The sequence below is a fragment of the Saccopteryx bilineata genome, chromosome 7 (assembly GCF_036850765.1).
Source record: "Saccopteryx bilineata isolate mSacBil1 chromosome 7, mSacBil1_pri_phased_curated, whole genome shotgun sequence".
In the NCBI taxonomy this organism is placed as follows: Eukaryota; Metazoa; Chordata; class Mammalia; order Chiroptera; family Emballonuridae; genus Saccopteryx; species Saccopteryx bilineata.
The window spans coordinates 50785613-50802639 of NC_089496.1; the positions used below are offsets into that span (position 1 = coordinate 50785613).

Genomic DNA, 17027 nt, shown 5'->3' on the forward strand with positions numbered 1-17027 from the left:
ACTGACCTTGGTGTCTGCACCCAGTAAGCTAGTCAAGGATCTTCCAGCTGAGCCCTCGTGCTGGGCAGCAGTAGAATTAGAAGTTAACTGCTTCTGGGGTTTTTCAGAAGGAAGTAGGAGGCGAATAATTGTCAGGCAGCTGTGTATGAACAACCTGAGGATGCTGTGGTGGGTGATGATGGTGTTTCTGAACATCCATGTGGGCACGGATGGAAGCACCAGCTCTGTGGTCACATGCTTGTCAAGTGTTCTTCACTGTGGATCGGACGTCTAGCTAACTGGGCTTGTGTGACAGCTGAGGGCTTACTTTGTGCCTAAATTACACCACATATCAAGTGGGGGTAAAATGATAAAAAAAAAAAAAAGGAAAGGCACAGGGATGGCATATATAGGATCCCAGAATTTCAGAGCTGCAAACCATCAAACCAACCCTGTCACTGATGTGCACAGGACACGGCGGCCGGAGGAGTTGAGGTGTCGCCCTCGCCCCGGGCCCAAGGCAGGTGTGCTGCCGTGTCCAGGACCGACCCCAGTGGACTGGGCCTCAGGCCTCAGGCCTCAGGCCGGGCCTTTGTTTTCTGTGGCCGCCGCCTGTTCTCCGTGGTCTCCTTTCATCCGGACATCAGCTGTAGCGGACTCCGGGTGCTTCTGTCTCTGCACGCTCCGGGGCTGGGAGCCCGCCCAGGTGATGGGGAAGCGAAACCCAGGCCTTCTCACAGATGACTCGCAGTGAAACCGACCCGGCTGGGGGTGTTTGTCTCCACGGGCACCGTTTCGTCCGGCAGGGGACACGGAAGGCGGGCCGGGGGGCCGGAAGCGGAGGCGGTGGGAGGTTCAGGGCTCTGGCTGTGGACCCTGTCAGGGTGCGTCCACGAGTGGAGGAACTCACCGTGGTGTGAGGGCCACAGACGACCGAGGGCCCTTGTGGGAGGTCAGAGAACACGCCGCAGATACGCCCTTCGTGGGGACTGAGTGTCCGGGTGAGTTGCTTCAAGCATCTTAACTAAGTACTTTAAAAATACCTTTTAAAAAACAAGACAAAACAGTACTCCCTCCTTTTAAAAAGATCAAACTGAGATTCTTCAGGCCTCCCCCCCCAGTTTAGTTTTCTCCCGTGCTCAGACCTCGAGGGGTCAGCATTCATGTGTCTGTTACGTGTTTCATTTTATCTTACTTTCTAGTGGGTTGAGGCAGATCAGTGTCTCACCGCGATTAAACTCCTAGGAACCAGGTTCCCGGCTGAACCCCTTTCAGCAGGCAGCGTGCTGCCTCCTTGAGGGGGTCAGTGAGCAGGAATGGGGGCCCCTGCCGAGCTCCCTGAGCGGGTCAGCTGCCCCAAAACGGAGCATCTCGGGGAAATTGTAGGACAGGCTTCACGGTTCGTTTTTTTTAAAGAAGGATAAGAAGATACATTTTTCCCTCCTGATTCTTCTAAAAGCATCACAAGGCACCACCATGTATAGAGAGATGTAGGGGCTCCCGCTACCTGGCTGCGTCTGTGAAAAGCTTTTATTTGAAGCGAACAGAGCGTAGGGTCCCCAAAATAGGACTTCCAGCTACCAGAGATAAGTAAGCTAAACAGGGAGGGATTAGGTTAGATTTATAACGTTCAGCCAAGTTTTAAAAATAACCGTACGGCATCTTGAGCTTGTGATAAATCCGGCGTCTCCATTCATCCCCGGAGAGGGGCTGGTGACCCGGTGGCGGTGCTGGCCCCTCGGGGGCCCCTGGGCGGCGTATGTCATCAGCCTTTGCGACGCCCCTGCCCCCTCCCCACCAGTGATCCCATTCCTGGAGTGGATCTTAAAGACACAGCCCATAAAAGAGGGAAGACGGTAAGCATGCCATCACTTGACGCTGGGGACAGATTGCAGGCCGGGCAATGCTCGGCAGGAAGGGAGGGGCTAAGGAATCCGGTAGATTTACATATTTAAAATGACAAGTCTTTTTGGCCGTATAGAAATGTGATATGGTGTTTACAGAAAAGGAAGAATATTTACCAAAAAAAAACCCCAAAAACATAAAAATACACGTTTTTCCTGTTGACCGATATTTAGGGGGCATCTGCCTGAGGCGGGCCGTGTGCTGGGCCAGGAGACACGCACAGCCGGGACCGGGACCTGGACCAGGACCTGGACCAGGACCAGGACCGGGACCATCACCATTCCCACACTCCTGCTGCCCTCATTATTGGGGAGGGAAAGGAGCCATTATACTAATGCTGATGTAAATGCAGTAGCGATAAAGCCTGCAACAAAACAGAGCCAAACCAGGTGGTCAGGAGGGAGCCCCGCCCCAGTGTTCTCTTAGCATCTAGGAAAGAGGAAAGGAAGAAAAACAACAATAGCATAATTAGGTACTTTTTTTCATTTAACATTTTCTTTTTAATTGATTTCATATCCCTGGAATCGCCTTATTAAGTGTCAGGTGAGAGCAACATGCCCTCATCCCAGAAAAAACGTAACAATGCGCCTGTGTGCCCGTGTATCCAGGAGGGTGGGCATGTTCTCGAAGCTTCCCCGTGGAGGCCCTGAGGCCCAGCCCTCTGGGCACTGGTGAAGGCGGGACTCTTCTCTCCACCCCAGAAAGGCTGGTATGTCTTCTGTCAGCTACAGAATGGTGGCCTCATCAAGAAATGTTCCTCCAGTTGGGTCAGATCAACCCTCCCCTATGAGACATCATGCCCGGGACGTGGGGAGGGTCCTCTTTGTGGTCAGGGTCCAGTCCGATTTGGGACGACACCGTGTCCCGTCGGTGCAGAAAGGCCACCCTCTCGGTTACCTCTCCGTGACCTGTGGTTGATCGCACATGGGTTGCTCTGAGGGGACCATCTGGTCGGTGGGATGTCTGCTCCCCCATTCTCCACTTCTTTCCTTCTAGCATCCTTTTTTATTTATTCATTTTAGAGAGGGGAGAGAGAAGGGGGAGGATCAGTAAAGCATCAACTCCCATACATGCCTTGACCAGGCAAGCCCAGGGTTTCGAACCGGCGACCTCGGTGTTCCAGGTCAACGCTTTATCCACTGTGCCACCGCAGGTCAGCTAGCATCGTTTCCTTCACGAGTGACTTCGGACATATTTAGGTTGCCCCAAACCCGAAATGTGTCACTACTTGTCCTAGTTATTTCTCTTTCCCGTGCTCGTAGTTTTCCTGGATATAGATTCTCACCCTGCACGGCTGCCCTTTACCCCTCCTCTGCGCTCCCTGTTAGCAGTCTGGCCCCTGGCCCAGCTAATCCAGGGAATCATGGCTTACCCGGCTCAATGTCCACTTGTGAATTTCCCAAAATAAGAAATACCTGGTCTTCATTCTTAAATTATAGGTTATGAAATCAAGTTCATAAATTACAACCAACACTTGTTTCATTTCTGATGTATATGAATGGGTGGGTGGGTGGGAGGGTGGGTGGGTGGGTGGATGGATGGATGGATGAGTGGATAGATGGATGGATAAATTAATACATACATGCATAGTTGACAGACAGATGGATACACCAGATTGCTATGTAAAAATTGTTTATTTCTGTGAGTCGTGGTCAAAAGATGTTTGAAGACTGTTCTAGACCATCTGCTGGTGTGGAAGAGGGAGGAGGGCTCGCTCTGGGGTTTACCCCGCCATGAAAGAAGGGGCTCTGCTTGTTCAGGGCTGTGTCCTAAGCCCTCCCCCCCCCCCCCGCCTCCTTCGTCTCTTGACTCTGATTTGCTTCCTAACAGACAGAAAATCTGCCCAACTCAGTGCAGCCTCCTCAGAATGGTTGCATGTGGCCATGACCTCATACAAACACCCAAGTCGCCACGGTGACAGGAGTGATAGGCAACTTCCTGTCTTGTTTGGTCCACCCTCAAATGCTTCTCTTATTAGGAAGTGCTAATCATGAGTCGATATGGAGAGAATTCTTTTCAGTTGATGCTTTGGAGAGAATTCTGAGACTTTTCATGAATGATTCATTCATTTCTTGAGAACACGACATCTTGCATTCAGCCAAGATTCTGGGCATATTTGTCACTTTTAAATGAAACAGGAGGACAGGCAGGTGAAACGGGTCAGTTGCTGAAAACATTTATGCTGATGCTCTTAGCAGGTAAAGTGATCCTAACCGAGCCGGCCGTGAAGGCTTGCTCCGACGAAATTAATTCAATGGCGAGACCTATCAAATAGTTCTCTGCCCGTTTAGAATGAGCAGTTCCTACAGGTGATAAAATTCTGGTTGGGTGGCATGGAAATGGTGACTTTGGGCCTGAACGAGATTCGCGACTTCTGGGCAAGTGACCCACCTGCTTTCGGAGCTCTCGATCTCTGCAGAGACAGGCAGAGACGTGCACTGACGTCCCTTACCAACACAGCCCAAGACCCCTTCCCGACCCGAGCCTGGGTCTGCCTGGGGCACGCTAACCCTCCCCCCAGCCCATCCCTGGCCCTGAGCCTGTCCCACCTGAGCTCCTGTCTTAGGAAATACAGGCTCGCTTTCACATGGCAGAATTAATTAGGTGGGAAAGACAGCCGGAGAAAACAGAGCAGCTCCCCACACAGGAGTCCCTCCGACAACACCTGCTTGCCTCGTTATGTCGGTGGCTTCCTCCACAAGGGGCCGGTCCAGAGGTTTATTTAAGTGGCTGAATGAAACCATGATGAGTCAGCCACAGAGCATCTCCCCACGGGTGCAGCTCCGGGAATCCACAGGGGCAGGTGCTCAGGACTGAAGCTAGCTGCTCAGCGTTCACGAGCCGAAGGCCTGAACCTGGAAGGGAAAGAGGCAAGCTCTGGGTTTTGCTCGGATCCCGATGCTGGCACCAGGTCCTAGGAGAATCATTCAAGCCTTTTCCCCTGGATTAGAAAATTGTGAGACTGTAGTGTTGCGTGATTGCTAATCTTCTGTATCGGACAAGCTTGGTCTCCCGCTCCACCACGCCTGGCGGACACCCTAGGTGAGAGATAAATTGCTACATAGTGATCGTTTGGTTTGTTTCTCATTATCCAGACGTCCCTGTTGTGCGCTTAGTTTGGGTGGCTCTGTTTGTGAGGACGAGGGAAAGAAGAAACTCATGTTTTTAGGCATTATTTCAGGATGTGGCGGGGACATTTTTTTAATGTTGTTTTAGTCCTTTATTTATTAACAGCACTCAATCAGCTTTTATTTCTGAAAATGAAATAACTGTGTGTGTGTGTGTGTGTACATAAACGCATGTCCTCTACACGGATGAAGTTCAAGCCAATTAATCAGCATTTATACTATGGCTAGAAAAGTGAAATTTCTAGAAAATATGAAAGCAGAGAGAAAAACGAAAACCTAAAGTGGCTCTTTGGTCTCTGTGATTTGCTTTTGTATCTCGTCCCTCATTCATAGCGTGACCAGGGTAACTCTTCTAAAAACACGTGTGACCACACTACTCCCCTGTGGTCCCTCGGTGGCGGCTGTAGCCAGAAGCTGAGTGGCATAATGGGTCAGAAGGTTGGGGATTTGGGTCCTGACTCAGCCACTTGGTCCCGGTGATCTTAATCCCTCCAGCCCTATGTTCCTCACTTCTCGAGTGGGGACAATGCCCCTGTCACAGGGCCACGGTGTGAGTCATATCAGGCGACGTGGGGAAAGAGCCCGCCGTGATGCTCGGCACAAGGTGAGCCTTCTAGCACGTGAACACCGTCCCTTCTGGTTCCGATTCATTAATATGGGGTTCTTCTCATGCCCCGTGGGCACTGCCGTGGTGCCCGTGGCATGGCCCTGGCCCGGTGCGCTGCTGGATTTTGTCATCAGTCCCTTCTTTCTGTCCCGTTTGCTTTACGCCACCGACTGCCAGCATGCCGGAAGGATCCTGGAAAGCCTACAAACGAACGTCAGGCCATTGGGCTATTTTTAAATGCCTCCAGCCAACAACTAATCAGTCAAGGGAGGTCAATGAGAAGACGATTGGGGGGGGTGGAGTTGGCTTCCCGTTTCTCCTGTCAGCACAGGGAATTCAGAACCCACGCACCTCCGCGTGTTCTGCACAACAAGGATGCTGCTTCGTGAGCTGTCTTTCTTGCAGCTGTCAGGCCTCGGGGAGAAAGACTCTCAGGTCCCTCCGTCCCCCTGCTGCCCACACAGAAAAGAACGGTTCCAGCTGATGGGGCCTGCCCTGAAACAAAGTAGGAATTACGCAGGCGCTCAAAGACTAGGGTTCGGCATTCATGCCAATCAAAACCCACTATTGCTCTGGCCAGTTGGCTCAGCGGTAGAGCGTCGGCATGGCGTGCGGGGGACCCGGGTTCGATTCCCGGCCAGGGCACACAGGAGAGGCGCCCATTTGCTTCTCCACCCCCCCTCCTTCCTCTCTGTCTCTCTCTTCCCCTCCCGCAACCAAGGCTCCATTGGAGCAAAGATGGCCTGGGCGCTGGGGATGGCTCCTTGGCCTCTGCCCCAGGTGCTAAAGTGGCTCTGGTCGCGACAGAGCGACGCCCCAGAGGGGCAGAGCATTGCCCCCTGGTAGGCAGAGCATCGCCCCTGGTGGGCGTGCCGGGTGGATCCCGGTCGGACGCATGCGGGAGTCTGTCTGACTGTCTCTCCCCCGTTTCCAGCTTCAGAAAAATACAAAAAACAAACAAATAAACAAACAAATAAAAACACTGTCCTGCATCAGGAAGACGCTTCCCCACGACTCGGCAGTTTTATCTTTACGGTTATCGCCGCCGAGGAAGGCGGGCTGTGCAAACACCATGTGGAACAGCTAAAGGCTGGTGTTTTGTAAGAAAAAATGGCTGCCAGAGAGCCGTGTCCCTGAGGGTCTGTAAGTAGTCATTCTGTGTAATGCGATGGTTCTGAAGTAACTCTGGGTTCTGCGCATACACGTACGGCAAGACTCCGGGAGTCTTCCTTCTAGAGCGAGTCTAAGAGCGAGCTGGTGTTTTATAAGGCTGAGGAAAGCTATGCCTGCGGTTTAAACACTGTGCGGGTGTTCCCGTGGGAGGGGAGAGATGGCAGCTAATAGAAACCGCCCGCTTGGTTCTGCTCCTAAATTGTTTTCCTTGGGTTTTACCTAAATCATCGGTTCTTACCCCATTGTGTTGGCTTTCTCTCTCCTCCTGATCCTTACTGTTTCTGTTGCCAGACCTCATGGGTGAAAATGCTCTTAGTAATACATTGCCCCGTGGGAGGCTTTATTTGGTTTTAGGGACCGTCTCTCCCCCTCTCTGCATCCATCTTATCTATTCTTTGAGCCAGCTCACCTGCCATTATCAAAGAAGGAAGAAGAGGACTCTAGGAGAGGAAGCATTACGGTTGGCTGAATTGCCGTGGTTTGTCTTAGGAAACAAGTTATTGCCGCCTAACCCGCTTGGGCAGCCTTTTCGTTTACGAGTAAAATGTAACATTTATGGTTGACATTTCCTATTTGAACGTTCCATTCAGCCTTTCATTAGGAAGAACCACGCGAAACTCTGCCTTCCTCAAGCTTCAGCGTTGGCACATCTCTCAAGCGACGTGAAACCGTCAGGACCCATGGCGTGGCACACCACCTGCCCACTGCGAGTGGCCACCCTGGCATTTCTGCTCTGCCTGGGGTCCCTCTCTCTGCCAGCAGCTTTCCGGCACTCTCTTAAAATAGCCACTGACTCCTCCAGAGCTCACTGCTATTTTCAGACTTGCCTCCACGTAGAATAATTAGTTTCAATCATTACCCACAAGGGCCTAATTTGGGAAATAGTGCTTGTTTTATTTGCCCCCAAACTGTCTTTTCCAAGCTTCGAAAAGCCTGCATTTCAAAAATGCCTGGGCTGTGCAGCCTCCCCCAGGGGCTTGGTAGCCGTGCGGAGAGGACGCGGGCTTGGACTCAGTCTCGTGGCGGCATTTCCACTGGGGTAGCGCTGGCTCCCTCCTCCCTGCCTGACCGAGGGCTCCACGAGGGGCAGCCGCCACTTCACAGTGGGGGCACCTGGTTGAGTGAAAAGAGTGGTTCCTCTGCTTAATCTTAAACATCAAGTCCATTGCCCAAGTCCATTTTTTTTTAACGGTTGACATAAAATCCACATATCGTAAAACTAACTCCTGCAGCGTCCATTTGGAAGCGAAGTAGTCAGTGGCCCTTGGTACCTTCACCGTGTTGTGTGGCCATTTTAGTCCCCAAACATTTTCGTCGTCCGCAGAGAGAAGCCAGTGCTGGTCAGGCTGTCGCTCCCCACCCCTTCCTCTTCCGGCCCCTGGCCAGCGGCGGTCGGCTTCCTGTCTCCGGGGCTTCGCCTGTTCTGGACGTTTCATACCGATGGAATCGTACGACATGTGGCATTTGGTGCCCGGCTCGTTCACTGAGCGTAATGTTTCAAGGCGCATCCATGCTGGAGCAGGTGGTGTTAGCTCATCATTCCTGCTTGTGGTTCAATACCGTTCCATTGCATGGAGGTCGCATACATTGTGTATCCACTCGTCCGCTGCTGGACGTGTGAGGCGTTTCCATCTTTTGTCTATTGTAAATAGTGCTGCTGTGAACATTTGAGTAGCTGTTCTCACTTTGTTTGAGCCAGGTTTGCCTAGTTCCTGATTCTCTCTCAAAGCTGCCCACTGCTCTGCTTACAGTCACGGCACCCTCGTCTACTGTACCACGTAACTGGCCTGTTTGTGACCACTCTGGCCCTGCTCCAGCCTGGACTCTATGCTCAAGCCCTGCGGCCTTTTTAAAATGCAGATCTCTTGTTCACACCCGTCATTGATTTTGAGATTGCTCACCTGATAAGGCACGAAGTCCTTTCAGGCCTTTAAGCTCCTATCTCATCCTTCTGCCCCTCACCCTCTGTGCTGCAGCCATGCTGACCTTTCTGTCCTACAACTGTCCGTGCTCTGTCCTGCCACAGGCCCTTTGCACATCTGTCACCATATGATAGCCTGTTAGATGGCCCGTGAAATAGGTTTAGAAGAATTTATAATAGTGTGGCACAATTATAAGTGGGGGAAAAACAGAACACAGAAGTGTGAGTGTGTATGAATAGACAGACAGACAAACATTAATAAAATGCACAGGAAACAGTCTAAAGCAGGTAGACTTTTTATACCTACCGCCCACTTTAGTATCTCTGTTAGTAGTAAAATTTTCTAACCGCCCACCGGTTCCACAGTCATGGTGATTTATAAAGTAGGGAAGTAATTTTACTTTATAAAATTTATAAAGCAGAGTTATAGCAAGTTAAAACATACAATAATAATTACTTACCAGGTACTTTATGTTGGATTTTTACTAAGTTTGGCAGAATAAATCTTTATAAAACAACTTACTATAGTTAAATCTATCTTTTTATTTATACTTTGGTTGCTCCGCTACCGCCCACCATGAAAGCTGGAACGCCCCCTAGTGGGACCAGGTTGACTACCACTGGTCTAAAGGGAAATCCACCAAAAGTGTTAGCAGTGGTTGTCTTTGCACAGTGGTATCCTACTGAAAACGTTCTGTTTCCTCTCCTTTACAAAGTACCCTGTAATGAGCTTGTCCTTATTTATATCAGTCAGGGACGTAAGTCTCTGTTTAAAGAGAAGTGGGGGGGGGGGGGCACAAAGTTACTATCACAGTCTAAACGCCTATCTAACATTGAGTCTTAACATCCAAAGACTTGGGGAAGAAAAGAACCTTTGGGAATGTCCCTGAAGACTAGGACAGGGGGACAAGGATGGTTGTCACATGGGAATGTAGAGTGGTCACACAAGGGCTCTGTAGCCCACGCCTCTCTGTCCCTGTTCTGACTTTCACCTCCGTGAAATCTTCAACTTCCCCGTACTCTGCATTGAACGGTTGCCCTGCTTATCTGTCAGTGCCTTGCGCAGGAAACAGGTGATGAGTCACTTTTTGAAACACCAGCAGCGGTCTGTTGACAGGACAGCGTGTGGGTGTCGCTGCCCTGGACTCCGTGGAAGCAGCTAATGATTAGCCAGCCGTGGAGGCGGGGGCGAGGTCTCCTTGTTTGCTTTTGATCTTGCTCAGCACGATAAGAATGTTTAGACAAGGATGAACAGTCATCCGGAATGCCTTTCAGGCCGCCGTGGAAGGAGTGTGTTCGTGGACACGACCTCAAAGTGGCTCGTGGGCACAGGGGCCCTCGAGGGGTCTGTGAGCTCACCCCTCCTCCCCAGGGTTGAGGAAGGCCGGGGGGGGGGGGCTGGCTGAGCTTGGAGAGCAGGGGCTGCCTGAGGAATCCCCAGAGCCGTGTCCCCAGGCCGATGCCGCCGACACACGGATGACGAAACTGGCTTCGGTGATGTGGTGGCGTGCGGTGCAGGGACATCACCCAGGTCACGTGACGGCTCTCACTGGTGCTCTCTGTGCCTTCTCTCCCAAGTGCACTTGAGCGTGAGACTTGGGCGGACCTGGCTTTTTGTTCTGCCTGACCCGCTTGCCGGCGGTGAGCGGCCTTGCCGTGTTACCTTTCTGGGTCGTCGCCAGGATGGAGCGTCTGAGTGGCTGGTGCTTCGTAGCCGCGGGCTCCCTTCCCTCCTGTTCCGCCCTCCCTGCTTCTGCTCTTTAGAGCAGGGGTCCCCAAACTACGGCCCGCGGGCTGCATACGGCCCCCTGAGGCCATTTATCCGGCCCCCATCGCACTTCCAGAAGGGGCACCTCTTTCATTGGTGGTCAGTGAGAGGAGCATAGTTCCCATTGAAATACTGGTCAGTTTGTTGATTTAAATTTACTTGTTCTTTATTTTAAATATTGTATTTGTTCCCGTTTTGTTTTTTTACTTTAAAATAAGATATGTGCAATGTGCACAGGGATTTGTTCATATGTTTTTTTATAGTCTGGCCCTCCAACAGTCTGAGGGACAGTGAACTGGCCCCCTGTGTAAAAAGTTTGGGGACCCCTGGTGTAGAGGAATCAGAAACGCACCTGGTCATAGATTATCGGTCATCGGTGTTTTCTTACTATTAAGTTTGGATTTACCCACACCTCATCTGTTAAAATCACTACCTGTTAAAAGTAAGCTCTTATTCCAGGCAGTTCTGCAAGGGGCCTTCGGGCGGGGCTCGGGGCACACGAAGGAACGCTGATCCAGTGCTTTGCAGGAGCGGGACCCACTGTCCGTGTCCGGGGAAGGGCTCTGGGAGGCTCACCCGGCATCTCATCAGTGCAGCCAGCGTCTTCGTGGGCTTCTCGCCGCAGTCCTCACAGGGGGCGGGGGAAGGGTTTCAGTGTCTATGAGAACCGTGTATCTCCTCTCCCATTTTTACTCTTGTCTCACGCCTGACTTTGAGGCCCCTCATGGCTACGCCAATGGGCGGGGCGGGGCTGGCACTGCCCTGGGACCAGCTGGTGTGGGCTGGGTGCTGAGGGGTGATGTCACCCCCTTTGCTCTGTAGTCTGCGACACAAGTCAAGCTCATAGTCATTCTTGTCACTTATCCTGGAAAAGAGAAGCCACGGGATGAGGTCCCCAAGGGACGTCCTTTGACTCATTCAGTCTGCAGACACTAGTGGCCAGCGAGCTCCCTTCAGGCCTTATCTCACAGGGCTGCCTGCGGAGAGCCGCCGTCCGATGCCCGCAGGGTGTGGGGCGGGGCAGAGCGGTATGTGTGTGTGTTGCACCAGAACCGCTCTTTCTGGACTTCAGGAGGAAGGCTGAGTTCTAAGTCAGTGATGGTCCAGCCGTGTCTAGGACTTCTCCAGCCTGAGCTGAAAATGGCTAGGGGGGCTTGTCAGAAGCGCACACCTTGGCCCTGACCTCCCAGGTTCTGATCCGGTCCGGGATGGGGGTCTGCAAATCCGTGGTTTTATAAACAAGAACCAGGGTGGTTCTGAGGAGGCAGGCGGTGGGTTTGCCCCCCGGGATTTTAGTAGCACGGGTGGCACGGGGGGGAGGAGGGAGCTCGGGGTTATTCAGGGGAGACTGTCTCCAGCCACTCGCACCCGCCCTTCCCCTTCCCGCCCGTCTGCCCTGGTGGGCCACTCTGACCTAGGAGAGTGTTATTTCTTCCTTCGGCTGTGTAAGCGAAGCAGAAAATTTGAGAACCGACTGTTCTAAATAAAACCATGTGAGGCAGAGTTCAGATGTGAGGGCTCCCAGAGGGTGCTTTTGTTTTCGTTGGACAGTCTCGGGAGGAAGGATCGAAGGGTTGGGCATGGGTGTGCGGGACCACCTCTTTGAGGCTGAGGGCAGGAGACACACCTCGGTTCAGACCCTCCCTGTGACTTCCAGCGGCTCAGACCTGGGCATCACCGTTCCGTGAGGCACTTAGCTCAGGCGTCACCAGTGGCATCCGTGTGTGTGTGGGTGAGGATGGGGTGTGTGTGTGGGGGGGTGAGGATGATAGAACAGGAGGTTCTGAGCAGGCGTCCCAGAGCGTGTCCATCACCCCGCGACCCTGGGGAGATGCAGGTCCCAGCGGGGTGCGTCTGCAGCGGGCCTGAGACCCTGCATTCCCCGCAGACTCCCAGGTGAGGTCGACGCTCCTGGTCCGTGGACCACGCTCTGAGAGTCAAGGACCTAACAGGCACTCCGCTCCTGAGGTTTGCTGAGAACTCTTAGTGTAAACGGTCAACTACCTCAACACGCAGGCAAGCCTGCGTTTAGTCCCAGAAACAGAAGGAAAAACCTACCCCGTCACCGGGCGCCGATCGTGAATATTTGGGCAGAGGGTGTTTTTCCATCAGCACTTCTCTCCCGTAAACTATGAATTGTCCCCAAGATGGTAAGAAATAGTGAAGAAGAGGGCAGAGAGGGATAATGTACTGTGTGGGCTGAGGGAGGGTCCCCAGAGCGAGGCCTCGAATGTACCGATCCAGGCGGCCCTTGCGGTGTAGGAATTATGGTTATTAGGTCTCCTGGAGTTTACCCGCGTGGGAAAGGCTTTTAAATATAAAACAAAGCATAGAGAGAATACGTTGCCTTCATCCGAGAACACCAACTGTAATTTGGCTTCAGAGTCGTCTGGAGGGGCTGTTAGAATGCATCTCACTGGGCCCCACCCCGGAGACTCGGATGCAGTAGGTATGGGGGGGGGGTACTTGGACTCTGCATTCCCGGTAAGCCCCCAGCTGGTTCTGACCAGCACAACTCCAGTTCCCAGAGCCCATCTCCCCAAGTGGGGGGCATGGAAGACTGTCACCCTGTGCCACCTCTTCTCACAGTCAACCCTCCGGTCAAAGTGGCATCGCCAGGAACGGGACTGGTTCTGCTCGGCTGGGGTTTGGGGCGTGAACGGGGGAGTCACCTGTTTCCAGGTGTCTGGATGGTGAGGAGAGAGGAGGTGGTTTCTAGCTGCCGGCACAGTGGGTGGGCTTCAGAGGCTGCGGCTCCCTGAGCTGGCTGGTTGGCTAAGCACCCTGGGGGAGCTTTTTAAGAATAGAGCCCCCCCCCATGCATGCTCAGAGGTTCTGGTGAGCAGCCGGGCTTGGGACGCCCTGTGCGGGGAACAGTGACGTGCCGACGGGCGGCGGGGAGCTGCCTTCCTTTTCAGCGATTTTTGGATTCGGCTCTAATGATTCCCTGGCAGCAAAGTGGACCCTTCGTGAAGGGCATTTCCTCTCTGCGTCCCCCGAGTTACAGTTGATAAATTCCGGCTGCATTTTCCCAAGTGCTTCATTTCCCATCCGAGGATGGCTACGGGCCAGCAGCAGCTGGCCAAGGGGGTGCAGCGGGGTAAAGCCCCCCCCAGGAGCAGCACTTATCCATAGCCACCTGGCGCTGGGCAGCATCGGTGACCCAACCCCAGAGAGAACACTTCCCAGGCAGACACAAAGTCAGCGGGAAACTGAGGCAGTGATTTCAGTAATCGGCTCCAAGGAACAATCCCTCCCCCCCCTTTTTTTTTTTGTATTTTTTTGAAGCTGGAAACGGGGAGAGACAGTCAGACAGACTCCTGCACGCGCCCGACCGGGATCCACCCGGCACGCTCACCAGGGGTGATGCTCTGCCCACCAGGGGGCGATGCTCTGCCCCTCCGGGGCATCACTCTGTTGCAACCAGAGCCACTCTAGCACCTGGGGCAGAGGCCAAGGACCCATCCCCAGCGCCTGGGCCATCTTTGCTCCAATGGAGCCTCAGCTGCGGGAGGGGAAGAGAGAGACAGAGAGGAAGGAGAGGGGGAGGGGTGGAGAAGCAAATGGGCGCTTCTCCTGTGTGCCCTGGCTGGGAATCAAACCCGGGACTTCTGCACACCAGGCCGACGCTCTACCACTGAGCCAACCGGCCAGGCCCCCCCCCCCTTGTGTTTGTCCTTCATGGACTTGAGGAGTTTCCCGGTTCAGCAGATGATGGTTGCAGAGTGTCACTGGGCACCACGCTCTGTGCCAGGTGGGCTTTATAAAGGTGACTCGGGGCTAGTCCCAGCCTTATGGCATCCACTGTTGGGGAAGGCAGACATTGAACCATCTAACTGTACAGGAGCCACAGAACAGCTAGCATGGTGGGTGATGAGAGCGGACCACCCAGCGTGCTCCCTGCCTGGCCTGGTCTCATCTTCTCCATGGCGCCGGTCATTGTAGAAATGACTGGCTGAGAACTTGCTTGTGCCCCCTTGTCCTTCCTGTGGTGGAAGGTGCGTGAGGGCGAAGACCCGGCCGGTAGACCCTAGCATCTCAGAGCTCTTGGATGTGAGTGGCCCGGGAACCTGAGTATTTGATACTAATCTAGACCCTCCTGGGACCCTGAACCTGCTGGTTTTACGGGGATGAAAAAGATTCTGACAGCTTGTTTGGGAATATTTGTGCTAGAAGGCTAGAAAGAGAATCAGTCGCTACAAGTCACAAGTCCCCTGGTGATGACTGTCTCCGTTTCGTAGATGGACAGTGTGCTGTTCCGTGTGTGGTGCTAGGGTTTGGTCCCCTGGTTCTTTGCACGGGTGAAGCCCGCAGGTCTCCGCATAAGGCCAGTGAGTGACCCTGGACCACGCGTCCTCGGGCTGCCGCCGGCGGGGACACACGCTGACCTGTGCGCTCTGTCTTCGCAGTTCTGCACGGAGCTCAACCAGCCGATCCTGCCCAACATCCGCAAGTGGAAGGGGCCCCGGGGATGCTGGAAGGCCATCGTGGCCGACACGCCCTCAGCGCAACTCCGGAAGGTACCCTCGTCGGCAGAGCCTGCGTTTTTGTACCGTTTTATTAAAACGTCCCTTGTCTCTTGTCGCAGACATTTAAAATGTTTCCTTTGCCAACACCCTTGATGCGGTTTTTGTCTCGCCGCCCATTTTGGCCATCCGCTGCAAAGCACCCTGGTTCTCGGCGCGTGCCGAGACGGGCAGGCGGGCCGCAGAGCGACCCGGGCAGAAGTGGGCGTGTGGGGCGTTGGGGGGAGGGGAGGATCCTGGGCGGAGCCGCACGGCACCCGGGCTAGTTCCGTCCTCCGTCCTCAGACGCTCTTCCCACAGTCCTCCCCCTGCCAGGCGTGCACAGACCCCGTTGTTCACAGACTGAAAACTTCCTAGCCGCTTACTGCACACGTCCAGGGTTTGCTGTCAGCGGTAGGACTGTGTGCGTGAACATGGTGGCACTTTTCAGCTGGTTTTAATTTTGAATTTTCGTTCGTTAGTATCACTCATGCGGCTGCCGGTATACATTTTCACTCTTTATTATTATTATTATTTTTTTTTTTTTTTTTTTTTTTTTTTGTATTTTTCTGAAGCTGGAAACGGGGAGAGACAGTCAGACAGACTCCCGCATGCGCCCAACCGGGATCCACCCGGCACGCCCACCAGGGGGCGATGCTCTGCCCCTCCGGGGCTTCGTTCTGCCGCAACCAGAGCCACTTTAGCGCCTGGGGCAGAGGCCAAGGAGCCATCCCCAGCGCCCGGGCCATCTTTGCTCCAGTGGAGCCTCGGCTGCGGGAGGGGAAGAGAGAGACAGAGAGGAAGGAGAGGGGGAGGGGTGGAGAAGCAGATGGGCGCTTCTCCTGTGTGCCCTGGCCAGGAATCGAACCCGGGACTTTTGCACGCCAGGCTGATGCTCTACCACTGAGCCAACCGGCCAGGGCCATTATTATTATTTTTAATGAATTTATCAGAGTAACAATTGTGCAGGTTTCAGGTGCCCGATTGTGCAACATTCATCCCGCGAGTACTCGCCGAGCGTTTGCTTGGTGCCGGGTACCAGTGTTGTAAGTGGCAGGTTGTCCGGATGCCAACTCACCCCCGGGATCTTCTCATTTTGATTCTCAGCGTTGCCATTTACCAGCTGTGGGATTTTAGGGACATTCCCCCACCTCTCTGAGTGGCCGAGTCTTCGTCTGGGAGGAGGAGCAGCTACCTCATGGGATGGGTGATTAAAAAGATACCTCTGGGCCCTGGCTGGCTGGCTGGCTCAGACGTAAAGCATCAGCCCAGTGTGTGGAAGTCCCGGGTTCGATTCCCGGCCAGGGCACACAGGAGAAGCGCCCATCTGCTTCTCCACTCCCCCTCTCCTTCCTCTCTGTCTCTCTCTTCCCCTCCCACAGCCAAGGCTCCACTGGAGCAAAGTTTGCCTGGGCGCTGAGGATGGCTCCATGGCCTCTGCCTCAGGCACTAGAATGACTCTGGTTGCAACAGAGGGGCGCCCCAGATGGGCAGAGCATCACCCCCTGGTGGGCATGCTGGGTGGATCTTGGTAGGGCACATGCGGGAGTCTGTCCGACTGCCTCCCCGCTTCTAACTTCAGAAAAATACAGAAAACAAAACAAAAGCAAAAGCTGCCTCTGTGCGTGGTCTGGGCTTCCCTGCACCCACTACCCATGAGAAGAGAGGGGCGCAGGCACCCCTGGCTGTCGGTGTGAGACCTCTGAGGGAGGGGAGGGCAGCAGAGAAGAGCCTCTTGTGGCTTTGGGGTCTCCTCTCCAAACTAACGCCCCTCTTCTCCCGCAGGGGGCCGGGTTCTCGGGATTCCTGTGGGACACCGGGGCCGGGGTGGAGCTGAGAGACACAGCCTCGCAGGAGGGCTCGCCGGGCAACGGGCACAGGAAGCCCTCCGTTCCCAGCCCGTACCTCGCGCGGTTCAAGGTACCTGCTCCGTGTCACCATGAAGGTCCTCGTCTTCTAAAAGGGAGGAGAAAAGTCCCCTTTGGGCCGTCAGCCAGAGAGGCCAGCCGTGCCTGCGTGCCTCGACGGTGGTCTCTCCTGG

General features: G+C 53.9%; 1 protein-coding gene across 1 annotated transcript in view; it reads left to right on the forward strand.

Annotated features, from left to right (window-relative positions):
- EEPD1 (endonuclease/exonuclease/phosphatase family domain containing 1) overlaps positions 1-17027 on the forward strand; it is a 94702-nt gene that overhangs the window by 67190 nt on the left and 10485 nt on the right. The window contains exons 4-5 of the mRNA XM_066239583.1: positions 14891-15001; positions 16772-16906. Coding sequence (XP_066095680.1) covers positions 14891-15001; positions 16772-16906 — 246 coding nt within the window. The remainder of the gene's footprint in view (positions 1-14890; positions 15002-16771; positions 16907-17027) is intronic.